The 20,235-nt window shown below is 44.4% G+C and overlaps 1 protein-coding gene across 1 annotated transcript; it reads right to left on the bottom strand.

Annotated features, from left to right (window-relative positions):
• Positions 1-1,008: 1,008 nt before the first annotated feature.
• On the bottom strand, positions 1,009-19,514 carry LOC128122635 (prostatic spermine-binding protein-like). The gene is made up of 5 exons (XM_052758263.1): positions 19,492-19,514; positions 13,549-13,580; positions 4,906-4,980; positions 4,709-4,814; positions 1,009-1,447 (listed from the first exon to the last, which is right to left on the bottom strand). Exons 1-5 carry the CDS (start codon positions 19,512-19,514, stop codon positions 1,009-1,011), a joined length of 675 nt encoding a protein of 224 aa, XP_052614223.1.
• Between the last annotated feature and the right edge of the window lie 721 nt (positions 19,515-20,235).

Raw genomic sequence — 20,235 nt, 5'->3', positions numbered from 1 at the left:
CTATGAGGGTGACCCTAGCAAAGACTCCTAATATGGGGAATATGGAACCTGAACAGGTCATCTTCTGTAGTCAGGCAAGACTTTCAGTGGGGAGACTGGGACACCAACCCAGCCACAAGGCCTTTGTCCTGCCTCTAAGGACAATGCTTCTTAAAGTCCTCCAATCTTGGGAAACTCCTGTCCTCTTCTCCCATAGGCTAGGACTTGGCCCATCCCCAATTTCCTGTCCTACTGGTTTAGGACACAGAGCCTTATCTGATGAATAATTTGGGACTTGAGATGGCCCCTTAAATGGCCCTGGGTACAGTCACATAGCAGACAGCCTGGAACTTTCCTGCTCCTAGCTAGGGAGAGAGGGGCTCAGTACCTCCTGCTTGTCTATAACTGATGAACTCTGAGTGCACTACATATGAAAATGAGTGGTAACAACTTACTACTTACACAGGCAGCCTAACTTTTTGAGGGAGGATAGTGACCAGGACAGGGAAGGGAAGGGAAGAGGTGGCTGGAGAACGGGAGGGTCTGCAGAGGAACAGGAGACAATGGCACCTGCTCAAATACAGTTACATGGGACCACTGCAAAGCCAGGCCCTGCCAGCTTGGTCAACACACATTGAGCTCTTCCTGCAAGACCTGTGTTGCTTTGAGACAGGCAGGGGCTGGATGCTGGCCTCATTCTGGGGACCCCAGGCCTGCTGAGTTGACCAAGGGTCTTTCTGTGTAAACCCTAACTCAGTGCACGGGTGTAGGTCCAAAAAGTGAAGAGGTAAAGAAAGCTCTGGGGGACCTCAAACCATCCCATTTGGTGACAAGGACCACTCAGGCTCATATGGATGCACAAAGTTTATTGGACACAGAGATACAGAGTCTTTTGGGCTTTTCCTCCTCCAGCCCAGGGTCACCTGGTACACTGGTCGCTCCAGGTGGGTGAGCTTGGCTGAGAGGAGGTCATACAATGTGGGGATACGGGACTGAGATCTGAGCTCTCTACTACCTTTTCTCATCTTTCTACTCCTCATCAATATTATGATCATCCTCATCATCATCATCATCATCATCATCATCATCGTCTTCAACTTTGTATTTGTCTTTGCTACCTTCCTTCACTTTGTCAGTGTTAGAGATAAGCACTGGTTCTCTTGGACGCATCACTGTGTTATGGGTCCATTTGAAGCCTATCCCTTGGAGGCAGACCTGTGAGTACATCCCATTGACAGTCTGTAGATGCTGGTCTGGACCTCCACTCTCTACAATTGGACGACCTTTTTTTTTCCCAAAGGAAAACTCAGTCCCCTTGTTGGTAATGAAGGTCAGGGAGTTCAGGCACAATCCCACAGAGCCAAGAACCTTTATTACATGCTCGTCATCATTCAGAAGAAAGTCTTCAAAACGTCTTGAACGGACTCCATAGATATCACTCCAGTTATTTTGAAACTGCAGCTGGATGCTGAAGAGAAATCAAGTCATTACAACCTCAAGAATTCCTGTTCTTACTCATAACTGTGCCCTCTCCTCGTTCCTGGTTTTCAATTCAGTCTCCAGAGGTGCCCAGCTCTGATATGGCAGCCTGAGTCCCTCCTCCTTCTGCCTCTTCCACACACATCCCTTCTCACAGGTCCTCATAGAGTCTGGCTCAGGTCATGCTACTGTGCCTGGGTGGCTATATTTACCACTGCAGGTCATTCTGAGCCTGAATCTTTTGCAGGGTCTGCCCAAATCAGTTTCCCATCTAGAGCCTCCTCCCCTGTCTGACCCAAATGAGGCAGCAGCCACAATGAGACCCCTCTGCTCAGGTCAGCAGACCTTACAGGCAGAGACCAGGGAGACAGGCTCATCTCTCCTAGTGTTGTCAGGAGGGAACAGGAGAGCCCTGGGAGCTGTTCTACCAAGCAAAGAAGTCTTCTACATTATTGCTAATGCCAACTTCCTTCTCTTGCAAGATAAGATACCAAATCAGACTCCAGATAAAACTCAGGAAGGATATCCAATTCAACTAGAATTTCAGATAATCATGAGTAATTTCCATTGTAAGCAGATTTTGTGTTGCATGGTTTATTTGCTTATTACTGACATTGATTTATTATTTATTTTGTGCACGTGTGTGTGTGTGTGTGTGTGTGTGTGTGTGTGTGTGTGTGTGTGTGTGTGTTTGTGTATGTCTATCCTTGCAGGCTCACATGTGCCAAGGCCTTCGTGGAAGTGAGAGGACAACCAAAGGATGTTGTTTTCTCCTTCCACTGTGTGATTCCATGGTTCAGACTCAGGTCAGATTGGCCAGCAAGCACCTTTACCTGCCAGAGCCATCTTGCCAGCCTTTACTTCTATAGAGGTACTGCCGACTGAACCTAGGGTCACACATGTACTAGGCAAGCCACTAAGCTATAGTACCATTTTCCACACCCATTCTTTCTTTCCTTTTTACTTTATTTGAAACAGGATCTCACTCTGTGGCCAGGATTTCCTTGAACTTCTTCATGGTGGAAATCCTCCTGCCTCAGTCTCCTGAGTTGTGACATTATTGACATGAGCCACCATGCTGGTCTCCAACCCTCTGTCTGCTTTCTACTCTGAGACAGGGTTTACTAAGTTGTCCAGGTTGACCCTGAGGGACCCTGAAGCACGATTTGGCCTCACATTTGATATTGTCCAGCATCCTGGGTAGTTGAGATTACAGGACTGCACCACCAGGCCAGGCTCCAATACTGCATTTTAAAAGCATGGCCATAGACTCTCCAGCAGTTGTGAGGATGAGGATCGAGGAATCTAGGCTTAATGCCAGCCTGGGAACCACAGGGACACCCTGTCTCATGAAATTGATGGCTATAGACAAAACACAGTGGTATGTCTTGATTTCAACCTCCAATACCACAAAAGTGGTAGGGGAAGTATAACCATGTTGTCAGTTCTGAATTGTGTGTGTTGGCAGTGTATACATGTCTGTTTGCCTGTGTTGTGGAGACCAAAGTTAGGTGTTGGGTGTCTTTCCTGACCACTGTCCGTGTGTGTGTGTGTGTGTGTGTGTGTGTGTGTGTGTGTGTGGTGTGTTTGTGTTGTGTTGTGGTGGTGTGTGTGTGTGTGTTTTGCTTGTGATGTGGTATGTGATGTTTGTGGCGTGTGATGTGTCTGGTGTGGTGATGTGTGTGGTGTGGTGATGTGTGTGTTGTTGCAGTGGTGGTGGTGGTGGTGTGTGTGTGTCTGTCTGTCTGTCTGTGATGCATATTTAGAGCATGCAGAGGCTAGAGCAGGGCACTGACTATCTTTCTCTCTGGCTATCTGCCTTATTGCTTGGAGACAAGGTCTCTCTCTGAACGGAAATACAGTGTTGCAGCTAGACTGGCTGGCCCAAGAGCTCCTGAGATGTTCCTGTTGCTGCCCCAGTGCTTAACTCACAGTCCCTCCATCTTCCTTTTGCATGGGTTGTGGGAATCTAACTCAGGTCTTCGTGTTTGCAGAGCAAATGCTCTTTCTTACTTTCTCTGCCAATTTTCCAGGTATACCACCTTATTTTTCCGAGGCAGAGTCTCCAAATGACCCTGAAATTGCATTTTGGGTAAGAATCTGGCCAGCTGAGTCCAGCAGGATCTCCCTGTCTCTCCTCCCACAGCTTTAGGTTTACAGACTTGTGCTGCTGTTCTCGGCTTTCACACAGGTCCTGGGACCCAAACTTAGGGCCTCGTACTTGCACAGCAAACATTTTATCTGCTCAGCCATCTCCCTGTCTCCCAACTTCGAATGTTTAAAGGATTAAGATGACCTCAGTATTACACAGGAGACACAGTAAAAGAACATCCATTGATCATCTGTACTGTGGGATGTCTTTCCGTAGGCTGTGAATATGTGTTGCTACCATTGGTTAATAAACAGACTGCTTTGGCCTGTGGTAAGACAGGTTACAGCCAGGAGGAAATCAAAGCAGAGATACAGGGAGAAGAAAGACGGAGTGAAGGGAGATGCTCCAAGCCGCCAAGGGAGCAAGATGTACCAGAACACAGTAAAGACACGAGATTCATGGCGCTACATAGATGAATAGAAATGGGTTGATTTAAGATGTAATAGCTAGCTAGCAATAGGCCTGAGCCATAGACCAAACAGTTGTAATTAATATTAAGCCTCTGAATGATTATTATAAGAACGGCTCCTGCAGGACCTGGCAGGACTGAGAAACTTCCATCTACACATCTGAAATTCTATTAACCTTGGGGACTGTGCTTGCATTTAACAAGCTTGGCAACAGTAGCACAAGGCCTTTGAGGCACTCTAGGAGAACAGCAGACCTCATGAGGCAGAAGCTGGTGAGGACAGTCAAGCGCTGGCCTGTCCCTAGGGAATGGCTGGCCTTTCTAGAGCAGAGCAAAAGTCCAGAATGGCAGGGTGAACCGCACATCATTTCATGTCCTGTGAAGGTCATTTCATGTCCTGTGAAAGCCGGGACATCTCTCAGACCATGTAAGCAGTTCCTGTGACTTCCAAGGAGCACTAGGACCACCAGAACTATGGGAGGAGAGACCCTTCAGTCTCTATGATCCTTTCTGAATCACAAAGTTAGAGGTACCTCTCCACCTGCCTCCATGAGGATTGTCTAGTCTGGGCCTAGCCTGGGCATTCCAGCTCTGAGTGGGCTAGCTCAGGTGAGGGTTCTAGACAAGCTACAGGAGCAGGCACAACTGGGGAGTGCTACAGGAAGCCAAGGAGCCAGAACTCTACTCACCCCTTGAGATGTCTGGACAATGTATAGAAGATCCGGATGGCCTTGATTTCCCCCTGCTCTTCACCATGAATGTAGAAATAGCTGCCGATTGTATTGCCCAGTATATCTGGGGAAAGTGAGGCAGAAAACACTTAGAGGCCCTTCTGCCTAGGACAGGACACAGGAGGTGAAGGCCACAAAGGAGATAAGGTACTCACCCTGGGCTCTGCAGGTGGCACCAGCAAGGACAGCCAAGGTCAGCAACAGCAGCATGGCTCCTGAGGGTTTGGGGCACAAGTCTGGTGCTTAGAGCCACAGGGAGATGACAAGACTTCAGAAAGGCTCTGAGGAAAAGACACCAGATTTAAGGGACCTCCATACCCCAGATTGAGACAAGGGAACATTTGGGAACCCTCTTTTTCCACATCTCTAAAGGCTTCAGAAGGGCCCAGGGATGGTTTCCCCCACATGCCCACACTGCAACCCCCCAATGTCGCTGTGCTTCCATTCCAACTCAGCTCTTAGCAAGAGATCCCATGATGTCATATCACACTGGGCTCCCCAAAGTCTAAAGCTACTCCTGGAGAAACCCCATGTTCCAAATCGCTCCATCTGTCCCTCATGGTTCAGTCTCTATCTGGCTCAACCCATCCTCCGTTTCCCCTCTGGCCTCTCCTGCTGCACCAGGCTGGACTGCTGCTCCTTCCTTACCTGTGCTGTGTGGTCTGAGCTCCTTGGGTGGTTCCTTTATACCCTGACATCACTTAACTATTGTACCTGTTGGACCTCCACAGTCCTGCCCTTGGCAGGGTTTCCTGCAAGAATATGGGTATATATCTGGGACATCCTGGGACACTATTTGGGTTCCTCATCTCTGCTTTTGAACAAATGAACCTCACAGTCCATGCTGTCCTCTGCATTTGCAGAGGACATCCTGTTGAATCCTACCAGGGCACAGAGGTTTCAGAACTGAAAGTGGGAGAATGTGGTCACACTGTTGATTTCCATAAATCCAGACTAAGCAGGTTCCTACAGCCAAGAAATATGATTGTCTCCAGCATATGAGATATGCAGAGTCCTGAGCATATGTGAGGGGAAATCAGATGCATCCTGCTCATGGCTTCTCAAGGAAAAATGGGTCCAGGTCTGTACTGGGAGAATGTGCCGCATAGGTCCCACCGCCCTTCCTTTTATGGGTTGTTACCTAAGATCTTTTCAGAGTTTTCACTTAAAACATCTGCGCCATGCATACCCCTTCCACACACTGCTCATAGCAGCTCCCACCAACTGAGCAGACAGAGTTCTCAACATAGCCCTCAGTTCTCCAGGCAGCCCTGAGGCTGGCATCAATACAGTGCCCATTTTATAACCTAAGAAAAGGAGGTACCAAGTGGTTTAGCCCTGGTGTGTCAGCCTCTCCTTGGGACCCACAGATTCTTTCTGCCTCCACCTCTCTGGGACACATGCCTCATCCTCTAGTTCCCAGGAAGTCTGGCCCCAGTGGACAGTTGTATGGAGGTGGTCAACTCTACTATAGCACCCTCCTGAGCTTGAATCTTTTGCAGGGTCTGTCCAGCTCACAGTTTCCCAACTGGAGCCTCCTCCCCTTTCAGCCCTAAGGAGGCAGCAGCCACAGTGAGAGCCCTCTGCCCAGGCAAGTAGACCAGAGATGGACCTTGACCTCAGTGGGCGTTCTCTGGGACCAGCAAGACAGAACCTACTCTCCTGGTGTTGTTCAGTGGGACTTGGAGGTCTCTGGCAGCTGTTGTACTAAGCAAAGAGGAGAAGTCCCCTCTCCACGTCATCTAGAGTATTCTTAACCCCAGGTTTGTTGTTCTTACTCGCTAAGATGCATCTCAAATCAGCCAGCCTCCACAGGAAATGTAGAAAGGATATCCAATTCAATTTGAATTTTAGATAACCAATGCATAATATTTTTGTGGAAGTATAGCCCAAGCATTTACCGATTTTTTACTTGTTGGACATTGTTTATTGAATGGGGAGTACCTTGTGCCATGATATGCTTGTAGAGGTCAGAGAACAGTTTGTTGAAATCAGTTCTCTCTTTCCCTTGGGTAAGCTCAGGGACCAACCTCAGACTGCCAAGCTTGGCAGCAAGACCCTTACCTGCAGAGTAATTCCAGGGCTCAACTACTTATTTTGAAGTTCTGAGAGTTGAATAGAGCCTGACATATGCTATTTGTCTGTCTGTTTGTCTTTCAGTCTATATCTATCTATCTATGTATCTATCTATCTATCTATCCATCCATCCATCCATCCATCCATCCATCCATCCATCCATCTATCTATCTATCTATCTATCTATCTATGTATCTATGTATCTATGTATCTATCTATCTATCTATCTATCTATCTATCTATCTATCTATCTATCTATGTATCTATGTATCTATGTATCTATCTATCTATCTATCTATCTATCTATCTATCTATATATCTATGTATCTATCTATCTATCTATCTATCTATCTATGTATCTATGTATGTATGTATGTATGTATCTATCTATCTATCTATGTACCTACTTAACTTGTTTTTTAAACAGGATCTCACAGATTGAGATTAAACAGATTGGCCTTGAACTTCTTCATGGTGGAAACCTTCCTGCCTCAGCCTCCTGAGTCCTGACATTATGGGCATGAGCCTCCATGCCAGGCTCCAGCCCTCTTTTTACTTTATATTTTGAGACAGAGTTCCACTAAGCTGTCCAAGTTGACCTTGAAGTGACTCTGTAGCCAGATTGGTCTGGATTTGTGATCCTCTTGTGCCAACCTCCTGGGATTGCAGGACTGGACTACAAACCAGGTTCCAAACATTTCATTTTTAAAGTGTAACTATAGCTGAGTGTGGTGTTGCCTGTCTGTGATCTCCAGCACTTGTGAGGAAGAGATGGAACAATCCAGGCTTAAGGCTAGCCTGGGTTACATAGTAAGACCCTGTAGACATAGCATAAAATTAAAATATGCTTCTGTTGTCATTACTGAAGTGTGTGTATGAATGCATGTGTTCGAGCATGTGTGGGAGCACATGCACATTACATATGCATGTGACTATGCAGATGTCAGAGCAGGACACAGAGTTTCTTCTTTTATCTCTGTCTACCTTAGTGTCTGGTGACATGTCTCTCACTGGCCTTCCAGTTTTCCCCTGGGCTGCCTGGCTGGCCAAAGCGCTCTTGATATCTGCCTGCCTCTTTGCCTGCCATGTCCCATACTGAGGTTATAGATACTCATAGCCATTCAAGATTTTTTTTTACCCTGAGTGCTGGGTATCCCAACTCACGTCCTCAGGTTTGTGGAGGAAGTGCTCTTAGTCGTGGGGCCTTCTCACCAGCTCCCCAACCTTATTTTTTGAGGCAGGGTCACTGAACCTGGAGCTTTGTATTTGGGCTAGAATTATGTCGGTGCCAGGAATCCAAACTTAGGGCCTTACACTGCACAGCAAGCATTTTTACTCAGTGAACTATCTCCTCAATACCCCAATATTCAGTTTTTAAAGAATAAGGATATGTTAAACATTGTACAGGCCAAGACAGCTTTCAAGAGTGTTCACTGTTTGTCTGCAATTTGATTGACCTGGGGGACTGTGCTTGTGTTTGACAAACTTGGCAACAGTAACCCAAGATCCCAAGATCCTTAGGGTGCTGTAGGAGAAAGGCAGAGCCCTAGAGGTGGACACTGATGACTACAGTCAAAATCTGGCCTGTCCCAGGGGACTGGTTGGCCTTCTGGAGCAGAGCAAAGGTCCAAAGAAGGGGTCTGCACACCTGGGGTCTGCAAAGCTCTCAGCTCACATGAGCAGTTTCTGTCACTACCAAGAGGCCCTAAGGCCACCAGACTTAACTGGAAGAGAGACCTTCCAGCTTCTATGATCACTTCTGATCCCAAAGTTCCTCCCCATGTGCCTCCCTTATGAGGGGTTTCAGCCCTTCCCAAGCCTGGGCATTCCAGCCCTGAGTGGGTTAGCTCAGACCAAAGTGAAGAGCAAGAGACATGGGTAAGGAAGATCAATGAATCTTCTAAGTAGATAAGCCACAGGAGTTGGCACAGCCAGGGCATGCTAAGGAAGCCCAGGAGCCATAACCCTACTCACCCCTGATGATGTCCTGGATTTCCACCCTGCCCTTAACCTCTGATTACCTTGTGTCTCTGAAGAAAGGGAGACAAAAGGGAATGCCTTAAGAGAGAGCTAGAGCCAATTCCTCACCTCCAGAGTTGACCAGGCAGCTGTGTGGAGGCCTGCGGATTGTGGAGACAGTGAAGAAGACAGAACAGAGTCGAGAGGACGGCCAGTCAATGCCGGACAGTGCCTGAGTTGATTTTACAGCCAGCTTATATACAAACTTGAAGGGCAGAAGTAGAACAGTGCATAGCACAGGCATTCAACCATTGTCTACCCTGTCCTTGGGTCAAGGAGCAGGTAGTTTCATTTTCTATCTTGATGTACCTCCCAGATGGATGTCAGCAGCCTGAGGCCAGCAGCAGCAGCCTGTGTCTAGCTAGACAGTGTGTTCCTTCCCATGGGCTAATCAGGACTTTCTCACAGCCCTGGAGCAAGCAAGCCTGAACTCTAATGACTCAGAATAGACTTCAATATTCAAACTGGGAAACTGAGTCACTATGGGCTCCCACAATTCGTCTTTTTTTAATATTTGAGTTGAAGCAGTAGTAGTCTAGATTGTATATCCTTTTTTATTGATTACATAGACTGATTTTCCATTAGATGAGCCATTAGTAGAAATCAAAGCAGCATCTTTTATTGGAATTTGTATTATTATTTTAGGGAAAATTAAAAAATGTATCTGTGCAAAGTGTAATAATTTACCAGCAGGAAAATGAGTATCAATTTGACCTAAAACTTTAGCAAAAGCAATTGCAAAGAATCATTATTTTGAAATAGCCAATCAATTTGTTGTTGAGTGAATGACATATTAATAATCTCAGGCTCTTTGCTAAAAATTTTTTAGATTTAATTTGACTCTTTTGTATTAGACATGTTACAGGTTGTTAATATGAATTGAACATTTTAACTGATGGAAGAGGAAGATGTAACCATAAAGGAGGACTGTTTTGTCATAATATTGCTGTAGGAGTAAGTCTGGTGGGCAGGATATATGTTTGTCAAGGTTAATCATAATCAATGTAATGTATTTGTTGATACTGAATAGCATTTTCAACCTGTAAAAGAACCTGTCTTGTTGATTGGCTTGATCTGTTTGGGAGGCATCCAGGCAGTGGGACCAGATCTTGTGCTCATTGCATGAGTTGGCTGTTTGAAACCTGGGGCCTATGCAGGATTGTTTGGCTCGGCCTGGGAGGAGGGGACTAGACCTACCTGGACTGAGTCTACCAGGTTGACCTCAGTCTGTGGGGAAGGCTTTGCCCTGGAGGAGATGGGAATGGGGGGGGGGGGGCTTGGGGGGAAGGTGAGGGGGATGGGAGGGGGGAGAACAAGGGAATCCGTGGCTGATATGTAGAACTGAAGTGTATTGCAAAATAAATTAAAAAAAAAAAAAAGAACCTGTCTTTTTTTTTTTTAGTTAATTGTCTAGGCGAATTAGGATCATTATCTCCTTTTAAAATATTATTTAAAGGTTCTACATCATCAGTAGATAATTTTTAAATAAAATTGCAATCATTAAATATCCCGTAATAACTTCTGAAAATTATTTAAAGTTTTTAACCTTTTTTAAATTTTTGATGCTTTAGTTTTTCAGGATATAATATATAATTTAAATATTGAAAAGGCAGAATCTTCAGCTATTTTTTTAATTAAATACCAACCAGAATTAACCTGATATGGTTAAATCTCCAACATATCTTATAGTTTTCCTTTGAAGTTAGTATAGTTTATATCTCCTTTGGCCTTCTGTAATGTTCATGTACCTTTAGGCTAGGCCTTTTTCCATGTTCTTTTGGATCAGCCAGACTTGAACAATTTTTTTAAAATTTTAGTCTTTTGACTTCTCTTGCTTTTTAGAAACATGCAAATTTTCATCAAAGTCCTTTTTCTTGTGGTTTCTTTCCAGCAGTTTACAACATTCTATAGGTATAACATTTCATGCATATATAGGTATGCATATATCATAATAAAAACTTAAATTTGCATGAATAGATAAAAACCTAATTCAGTGTGAAACATTTGAGATCAGTAGCTGGTTTTTTATTTTAATCAATTAAGAGGCTCAACACTGTTTTAATATTGGGATGAGGGCATGTTTATGTTTTTTCACAGGAAAAAAATAAATACTCACTCCCTGAGTGTTTAATGTGATATATGGAACAGAGAAATGCTGGTCCTGATGTTACTGATGGACATCCAGAGGTGCCAGAGTGATGAGACCTGTTGGGCCTGTGTTCCTGATCCACCTGTGTTACATCCTGTGATTTGGGAAGGAAGGGAGATTGTGGTCACAGTCAATGGTACCTGGCTATTAGATCAACCTGCCACTCAAGAATTCCTTATTGCTCAAAATTTTTGTTATTTTGGATGTGATGAAAGAATTCATTTATGTTTTGCAAAAGAAATATTTCTTTAGAGGGATTTTTGGAATGTTTTCAAAACAAATAATGGGGCATGATAAACTATGTACCCATTATACAAAGTTATTGCTTCCCCAAAGTAATTAGGTAAGTAATATTTCACTCCCTCAATGATATCCTATATGCACAAAATAATTATGAGACTCTAACAGAACTTTGTTATGGCAGAGATGTACTGGCATTGTTCGTTTAAAATACAACATCACAGGAACACAACAATATATTCTTGACTGGTCTGGAAATCAAGATGATTATAATGACGCTTATCCTATGTCTACAACTGAATCTTGGGACCAAGGACTGTCAGCTGGAATTTGGTATTCCAGTACAGGATTTTCACAAACTTATGTTGGAAACTTGCTCCTGCCATGGGGACAATGACAGGACATTCCAGTTCATCAAAACCCATTTGTCACCAGGCAGCAATGGTGCACGCCTTCAATCCCAGCACTAGTGAGGTGGAGCCAGGTGGATCTCTGTGAGTTTGAGGCCTGCCTGATCTATAGGGTGAGATCCAGAACAGGCACCAAAACTATATAGAAAAACACTGTCTCAAAAAACAAAAACAAAAACACAAAACAAAAAAACCTGTTTGTCTTTTGATTGAGACTGTTTTAGCTTATGTTACATTGCCCTATGTCCTTTTAGTTGGAGAGGTAAATACTTCTATAAATAGTTCTATGTTTACTATATCATGTTTTAATTGCATTTTGACTAATTATATTTCTCAAATAGACAATCATACTCATATAATAATGTTAAAACAACGTTCTTTTATAATAAAGACAATATATATAAATGATCCATGATTTGATGATAAATGGTTACAAATGATTTAAAAAGCTTTAGATAGATAAGAGCATGTTGTTGGATTACTTATAGCAGAAATTGCAGCCCTTGTTACCATGCTTGCTACTACTATGATTGTTTCTACTATGCACTACTAAGGCTTTGTCTCAGTCCATTCAGACAGTGGGTTTTGTTAATCAGTTATCTAAGAATGTTTCTATGACATTAAAAACACAAAAAGATATAGATATAAGAATGGAACATAAATTGAATGCCGTATATGAGATGGTACAATTTTAGGGAGATGAGCTCCACAGCCTAAAACTAGAATATTTTAAAATGTTATGATAATGATGAATGGATTTATATTACATCTTCTATATATAATGAAAATGTTGTTGGATGGGAAAGAGTTAAGGCACATATTAAAGGAATTTGGCATGATTGTAATGAGTCTTGAAATTTGGCTAAATTACATCAAGAGATTACAAAAATAAAAAAGCTAAATTAGATTTTGATATGGCTAAAACAGCTGAAAAATGTTGGAACAATTTAAAAAGTCTATTCCATCATGGTGATCATTTGCTTCACTCTTAAGTTATATTATAATTATTGGGATATATGTCTTAATAGGATTAATCTATTTGCCTATGGTTTTCAAGCTGATTACAAACTTGCTATAAAAATTGGGCTCAGAACTTCATGTAGTAAAACTCCACATATTCCCTTGACTTATGATACCAGAGGATGATAACCAAAGACAGGTAAGTTTTCTTTGCCTCCTTTCAGCCTAAGTCAGGACATGAATTATGGAATTCGTGCTCCCATGACAAGTAAGATTGGAGTGTGGTAAGGAAACATCTAAGACAGGCATGGTCATCTGGGAGTCTTAAAATAACTGAAAAACGAGGAATTGTGGGAGCCCATAACTGACTTAGTTTCCCAGTTTGAATCTGAAGTCTATTCTGAGTCAATAGAGTTCAGACTTACTTGCTCCAAGACTGTGAGAAAGTCCTGAGTAACCCATAGAGTCTCCTTGAAGGGCTGTGAGAAAGTCCTGATTAGCCCATGGGAAGGAACACACTGTCTAGCTAGACACAGGCTGCTGCTGCTGGCCTCAGGCTGCTGACATCCAGCTGGGAGGTACATCAAGATAGAAAATGAAATTGCCGGCTCCATGACCCAAGGACAGGGTGGGTAGTGGTTGAATGCCTGTGCTATGCACTGTTCTACTTCTGCCCTCCAAGTTTATATGTAAGCTGGCTGTGAAATAAACTCAGGCACTGTTTGACGTTGACTAGCGGTCCTTTCGACTCTTGTTCTGTCTTCTCAGTATTCACATGCCTCCACTCAGTTACCTGGTCGACTTGTCAGCTGCCTCTGACAGATCAGGACGTGGGAAATCATTGTTGTAGACCAAGTGTAAGAATTCATCCTGGGCTCTGCAGAAGGGACTAGCAAGGAGACCCAAGGTCAGCAACAGTAGCATGGTTCCTGAGGATCCAGGAGCCACAGGGAGGTGGCAAGACTTTAAAGAAGCTCTGAGGAAAAGACATGATTTTAAGAGGTCTCCAGGACCCAGATTGAGACAAAGGAACTTTCGAGAATCCTCTTTTTCCACAGTATCAAAAGACTTCAGAAGAGCCAGGGATGGTTTTATTACATGACCACACTGCAAGCCCCGCTATGTCACTGTGCTAGCCTTCTGACTCAGCCCTTAGCAAGAGGTCCCATGATGTCATATCACACTGGGCTCCCCAAAGTCTAAAGCTACTCCTGGAGAAACCCCATATTCCAAACCCCTCCATCCATTCTTGCCACCCCCTTTAAGGAGGGACTGGCTCCTGCAAACCAGTCTGGGGTGGCCCATGTGCAGACCAGTGACCCCCGGGAGGCCCCGTATGGGAGAGGGAATCTGAATTTGAACTTGTCCAGGAAATTGGAGATTTCACAGAGCATGGGACTTTGGCCTAGGAACAACCACCTAGGGTGTTTTGGGCCATGATACTGTGAAGTGTTTCTGCCCTCTAGTGTACAAAGTCAGAGATGCGGCTATGCACTCGGAAATGCCAGGCTCAGGCCGCTTCTCACCCCTTACCTCGTTCCTCACATTTCTTTAAGCCAAGGACTAGAATCGCTGGCCTAGAGGGTGCGCGAGGACAGAGGTAAGCACAGAGCCATGACAAGACTGAGCTTAGTAAAAATTTGACTCTGCAGAGTATGACTGGGGTTCTTCAACCTGCCCAATCCCACTCCCGTCCTGCTCAGGAGTCTAGTGGAGTGTTGGAGCAGGGTCTGTTTCCTAGGGCTCCAAACCTAAGAGTCTGTACTCCCCACAGAATTTATGTCCCTGGCCCCTAGTCACTCTGAGGTCTCCAATTCCATTTATACATTGTGAGAGTTTAGCAAATATATTTTTATTGTAGTAAACATACCAGTAAATTCATTATTAAAAAAAGAAAATTTACTATTTAACTCATCTTATTTTGTATTTAATTAACTTAAAATATACTTTTATCCTTTGTGTATGAGTGTTTTGCATACATATATGTGCAAGCTTTGTGCCCTTAGATGTCAGACTAGGCCATCAGATTCCCTGGAGTTACAAATGGTTGTGAATGTGGGTGCTGGGAACTGGACCTTGGTTCAGTCCTCTGAACTTGGTCCTCTGCAAGAGCAACAAGTGCTCTTAGCCAATAGGCCATAGCTCCAGCTTCTATCTAATTAATTTTATTTGTTTATTCTTTTTTGAAACAGTGTCACTATGTAGCCCAGGCTAGCCTAAAACTCATGGCAATCCTTCTGCCTCAACAATCCAATACTGGGATTACAGGTGTGAAGTCCCATGCCTAGATCATTTAAACCATCTTAAAGTATACATTGCAGTGCTGGGCCACCTTCCACCGGGCTGGAGCTTTTCACTATCCCACGTGGAGCACAGTAGCCTCCTCAATACTTCTTCTCATTTATGTTTAATGAGGTATTTTTATTTTACGTGTGTTTGAGCTCTTATCTGTCTGAACTTTACAGAGCGATGTCTTCTGCCTTATTGCACACTGCTGTTCATGTTTGGCTTGTGGCTTTGTCTAGCCCTCTAGGACTTAATTGCCCTACTTTCTTTAGACTTCATTACTCAGTTGTATTTTCCTGTTCAGGGTTAATCAACTTTATTGAGGTTATAACTTGTCAGCAATAAAAAGCATGTGTGAGTCAGGTGTGGTGAACACACCTGTAATCCCAGCACTCAGTGGGCCACAGTGGGAGGGTCTGAGCTCAAGAGGAGTATGAGCTACAGAGTGAGACCCTGGGTCAAAATGACAAAAACAAAAACAAACAAAAAACAGTAGCTATGATAACAGTGAAGTTAGACAACTTTTAGTGAATCTGCACCCCGCCCCCCCATATCCTCTGCTACCATTAAAAGTGGAAAGTTTGCCTCCCAAAGTTTCCCCAGGCATTCAATGTCCCCCATCCTGAGTTCCAAGCAACCACCAACCTGTTTTCTGTGACTGCTGACTGGTTTTGCTACCTCTAAGATGCATGTAAAAGGAGTCACCAGGAGGCAGTCTTGCACCTGGATTCCTTCACTTGATAATGCATTTCTGAAATTCATCTGTGTTTTGTAGCTCAGTAGTGTCCTACCTACCTTTCCTGCTGCTGTGACAAAATACTCTGACAAAAACAACTTGGAAGAAGGGTTTACTGTCACTCAGAGATCAAGGTACAGTCTATTGTGAGGAAGTCAAGGCATCAGGTATTTGAATCAGCTAGTCAAATCCCATCCACATAAAGAAGCAGAGAGCTATGAATACAAGCTGCTTCTCAGTGCCCTATCTCCATTATATAAACTGGAAAACCCATGCCCAGGGAATGGCACCACCCACAGTGGGCAATCCTTCCCATATCAATTAACATGATGAAGATCATCTCCAGAGGCTTGTCCCCCATCTCCCTGGTGATACTAGATTTCATTAAGTTGTCATTAGAGATTAATCAGCATATGTAGTCTGTAAGTTTTTTATTTTTGTTTTTGTTTTTTTTGAGGGGGGGAATATGTTTTGTTTTATTTTATTTTATTTTATAACCCAGTTTTTAAATAATTTGCTGAGTGATGAACATTTGGGCTATTTGTTGAAGGCTGTTAACTCTTGGGGGCAGAAGCTTTTATTCTTCTTAAAGTGAAATTGATACCTCATAATGCAAGTGAAAACATTTCAAACAAACTGCCAGCAGGGCATGATGGCACACACCTTCGGAGGTAGAAGCTATTGGTCAACCTCAGCTACACAGCAATTTAAAGGCTAGCCTGGGTACATGAAGGAAAGAAACTGCCAACCAGCTCTCAAAGTGGCAGGAGCTGGGGTGTTCCCCCCAGAGTGTAAATTCTCCACTCTCTGTCCCTGCTAACAGTTGGTGATGCTAGGCTCTTGCATATGGACTCTCGTGCTCATTTTCCCGGAGTTGTGCCCGAAACACCTGAGGGAAGGGCCAGCAAGTGACTGGGCAGACACAGCCGCTTGCTGCCAAGTGACTGGGCAGACACAGCCGCTTGCTGCCAAGTGACTGGGCAGACACAGCTGCTTGCTGCCAAGCCTGAACGACTTTGATCCACGGGACCCATGTGGTGGGAAGAAAGAATCAGTTCCCAAAATGTTTCCTCTGACTTCCAAACAAACACACATGCACACACAAATTGATCAATATATATATATATATATGTATAATTTTAAAGGACTAAAAAAAAAGGAGAGGAAACAAAAGGGAGACCTCTCCCCTCCAGGTTCTGCCTGCTTCTACCCATTGCTTTCACAGGGGCATCTACACACCTGTGCACATAAATAAAAATAGACACAATAGTGCTGGGCATGGTGGTGCACACCTTTAATCCCAGCACTCAGGAGGCAGAAGCAGGTGGATCTCTGGGAGTCTGAGTCCAACCTGGTCTACAGAGTGAGGTCCAGGACAGTTAGGGCACTGTCAAAAAAAAAAAAAAAAAAAAAGATAAATTAGTAAACATATAACAAAAAGAAAAGTTTAGAAAAACAGAAAAAGACATTTTGGTAATGAGCAAAAGGGAGTTGAAATAGAAAATTCTATGAAAAGCCAAGAGCTGGGGTTGTAATCAGCTGGTAGAGTGCTTGCCTACCATGCAAGAAGCCCTGGGTTCAATTTCTAACACTGCATACATCAGATCTGGTTATAAACATCTGTGATCCCAGCATTTGGAAGGTGGAAGCAGGAGAACCAGAAGTTGGAGATCATCCTTTGTTGCATAGCAGGTTCGAGGCCAGCCTGAGAAAAAAAGACTCTATCTCATAATAAATAAGCAAAAGTTCAAGAAGTGATGGCTTAGCCAGGCGGTGGTGGTGCACGCCTTTAATCCCAGCACTCGGGAGGCAGAGGCAGGCGGATCTTTATAAGTTCGAGGCCAGCCTGGTCTACAGAGTGAGATCCAGGAAAGGCACAAAGCTGCACAGAGAAACCCTGTCTCGAAAAAAACAACAACAACAAAAAAGTGATGGTTTATACCTGTAATCCCAGTATTCCAAAGGCTGCAACAGGAGGATTACCACATGTTCAAGGCCAGATTGGGCTACAAAATGAAACACTGTCTCAAAATTAAATAAGTTCCATTAGCCACAAAGTCACTGGTGTGTGTGTGTGTGTGTGTGTGTGTGTGTGTGTGTGTGTGTGTGTGTGTGTGTGTTCATGCAAGCATGTGGAAACTAGAGGACATCCTTAGGAACTATCTTGCTCTTTGACACTGTTTCTCATTGGCCTGGAGCTTGCCAATTCAGCTAGGCTGGCCAGGATCCTCCTCTTCTGCCTTCCCAGAGCTGGGATTACAAGTGCAGGCTACCTTTTCTATTGTTTGTTTGTTTGTTTGTTTGTTTTGTTTTTATGTTTTTGAGCACGGATTCTAAGGATTGAACTCAGGTCCTTGTGTATGCAAGGCAAGAACTTTATTGACTGAGCCCATCTCCCTAACACCCATTTTGTTTCCAGTCGGGTTCTCAACAGCTCAGGCTGTCATTGTACACAAGACAATCCTCCTGCCTCAGTCTCCCAAGTGCTAGGATTACAGGTATAAGCTAACATGCTGGTAGAATTTGAAAGACACAAGAAAAACCAGGACCTGTGTCCCTGATGGCTGGGATGGGGACCAGAAGGGCTCAGTCCCCAGCTGTGTTTCCCACACTTATTAAGGAAGCTTCCCGCAGGCTCTGCATCACACACTGGCACTATTGATGCCTCCTGCTTCCTCCAAAGTCTGCAAAGAGACTTTCCTATAGCTCTGGACTCAGAGTATCTGGCTTGACTGATGCCTGACCTTCCTGGTCAAGCATCCAAGTGCCAATAGTATATACTTTACGTCAGCCTCAGTGCAGGCAGACTTCGAGCATGAGTAGACCCCCTGTGCTGTGCTCTGTTCTCCTGCCAAGACTAAAGTTACGGTGCATTTATTGCCTTTTGCCATAACCACAAGCACCTGCACAAACTTGACGGACAATAGAGGCTTCCTGGGGGAGTAGACCCGGATTGTATCCCATAAGCCATCATATGCTTGAGTGCAAGCCCTCAATAAAGCCTTCTTCCAATGCTGTTGTTGGTCTTTTTGTGATTTTTATCTCTCTTTGAGTGAAAGAGCCCAGAGCTGAGCCAGTAGTACTCAGCGGTAAGAAGGAGGAAGGGGGTTGAGACAATGGTGAGAAAACATGTGGTCACAGAACTCAGGGAGGCTGCCTCCTGCTGCAGGGTCTGGGAACCTGGGCAAGAAAGTATCCTATGAGTTGATTTTTTTTTTGAATGAGCAGATCAATGGATGGGTGGTTAAGTGGATGTGTATGTAGATAGATAAATGGATAGGTAGATGGACAGATGGATGGACAAACAAATAGTAAGATGAATGATAGATAGATTGATAAATTGATGCAGAGACATATAGGTTAATAGGTGAGTGGGTGGATGGATGGATGAATGGATGGAAGGATGGATGTACAAATAGGTGGCTGGCTGATAGGTGGATGGAAGTATGGATAGATTAAAGAACAGACCAGCATTCAACATGTACCAGTTTTGGAGCACACTTTTTATACTTTTACAACATGTAACACATGTTACCTACTCATTTAATTGTCATAAACACCCTGTTGGGGAGATTAATTCTGATTTTTACAGATGAGGATGCCAAGGCCAAGAGAGTGGAAGTAATATTCTGGAGAGGCATGATACTGAAACCCAAATCCTGTTCCTTCTATCACCTCCTTTGCAGGTACCAGCCCAGCCCAGAATCATGAGGAGAATGGCCTTTCCGAAGCCTCCTATATCCCCTGTGCCAGAGGCCTCAGCCTCTACATCCTGGAGTGTCTTGCTTGGAAACCTGGAGCCAGCTACACATGGTGCCACTGGCACAGCCCACGTGTCCCTGAGAATCACTTCTCACCAACTCACTCCCTGTTCAGGGAGGAGGCCATGCTAGCCTCAGCCATGGGCTACCACTCGAGAAGGCCCCATCGTTCCAGACTTGGCTCCTGGTTCAATTCCTCATCTCAGCCAATCATTCCCTGATTTGACCTTTGGACAGAAATCTTGGGTCTTCCGGAACATTTGAGTAAATTGTACCCATTTCCTTATCCTTGTTCTGGCTTGACCCTGAGGGTGTGTCTGTGTGTTGTCTGCGTTGGCCATGACTATCTCCTCTTGCACAACACAGAACTGGACAGTTCTGTTACAACCTGTCCAAGAAGGAAGCTGTCACTAGATCTATGTCTGAGAGAGGCCACCTAGATTATATGGACAGTGCAGCTAGCAGAGGTGCCTGAGAGGAGTCCTTGTGTAGACAAGGATGGGTACAGTCACCTGGGTGCCACACACAGCTGAGTGTAGTGCCACACACAGCCCAACTCTCCCCCTGGGTTCCCAGCTATTATATCCTTGACCCCCATCCCAACCCAGCCCCTCCTTGCCTGCTACCGTAGCAGAAATGGCCATTTTCAAAATCCTCTGGCAGGATCACCCTGGGAGGGAAGCCAGACTAAGAGAAGACAAAGGGGACTCATGTGTGCATGCAGCCAATACCAGGCTGCAGAAACTGTGTTTCCCTGGGTTGCTTTAGGCTCTTTTCTGTAACCTGTTGTTGGGGTGAGGGGTGGGGATGAGGAGCAGCCCTTGGAGGGTGGGGTGGAATATGCCACC

The sequence above is a fragment of the Peromyscus californicus genome, unplaced genomic scaffold (genome assembly GCF_007827085.1).
Source record: "Peromyscus californicus insignis strain IS unplaced genomic scaffold, ASM782708v3 Scaffold_3__1_contigs__length_106647218, whole genome shotgun sequence".
NCBI lineage: Eukaryota > Metazoa > Chordata > Mammalia > Rodentia > Cricetidae > Peromyscus > Peromyscus californicus.
Note: the sequence above shows the minus strand (reverse complement) of the source record. Positions and strands in the feature narration are given on the sequence as shown.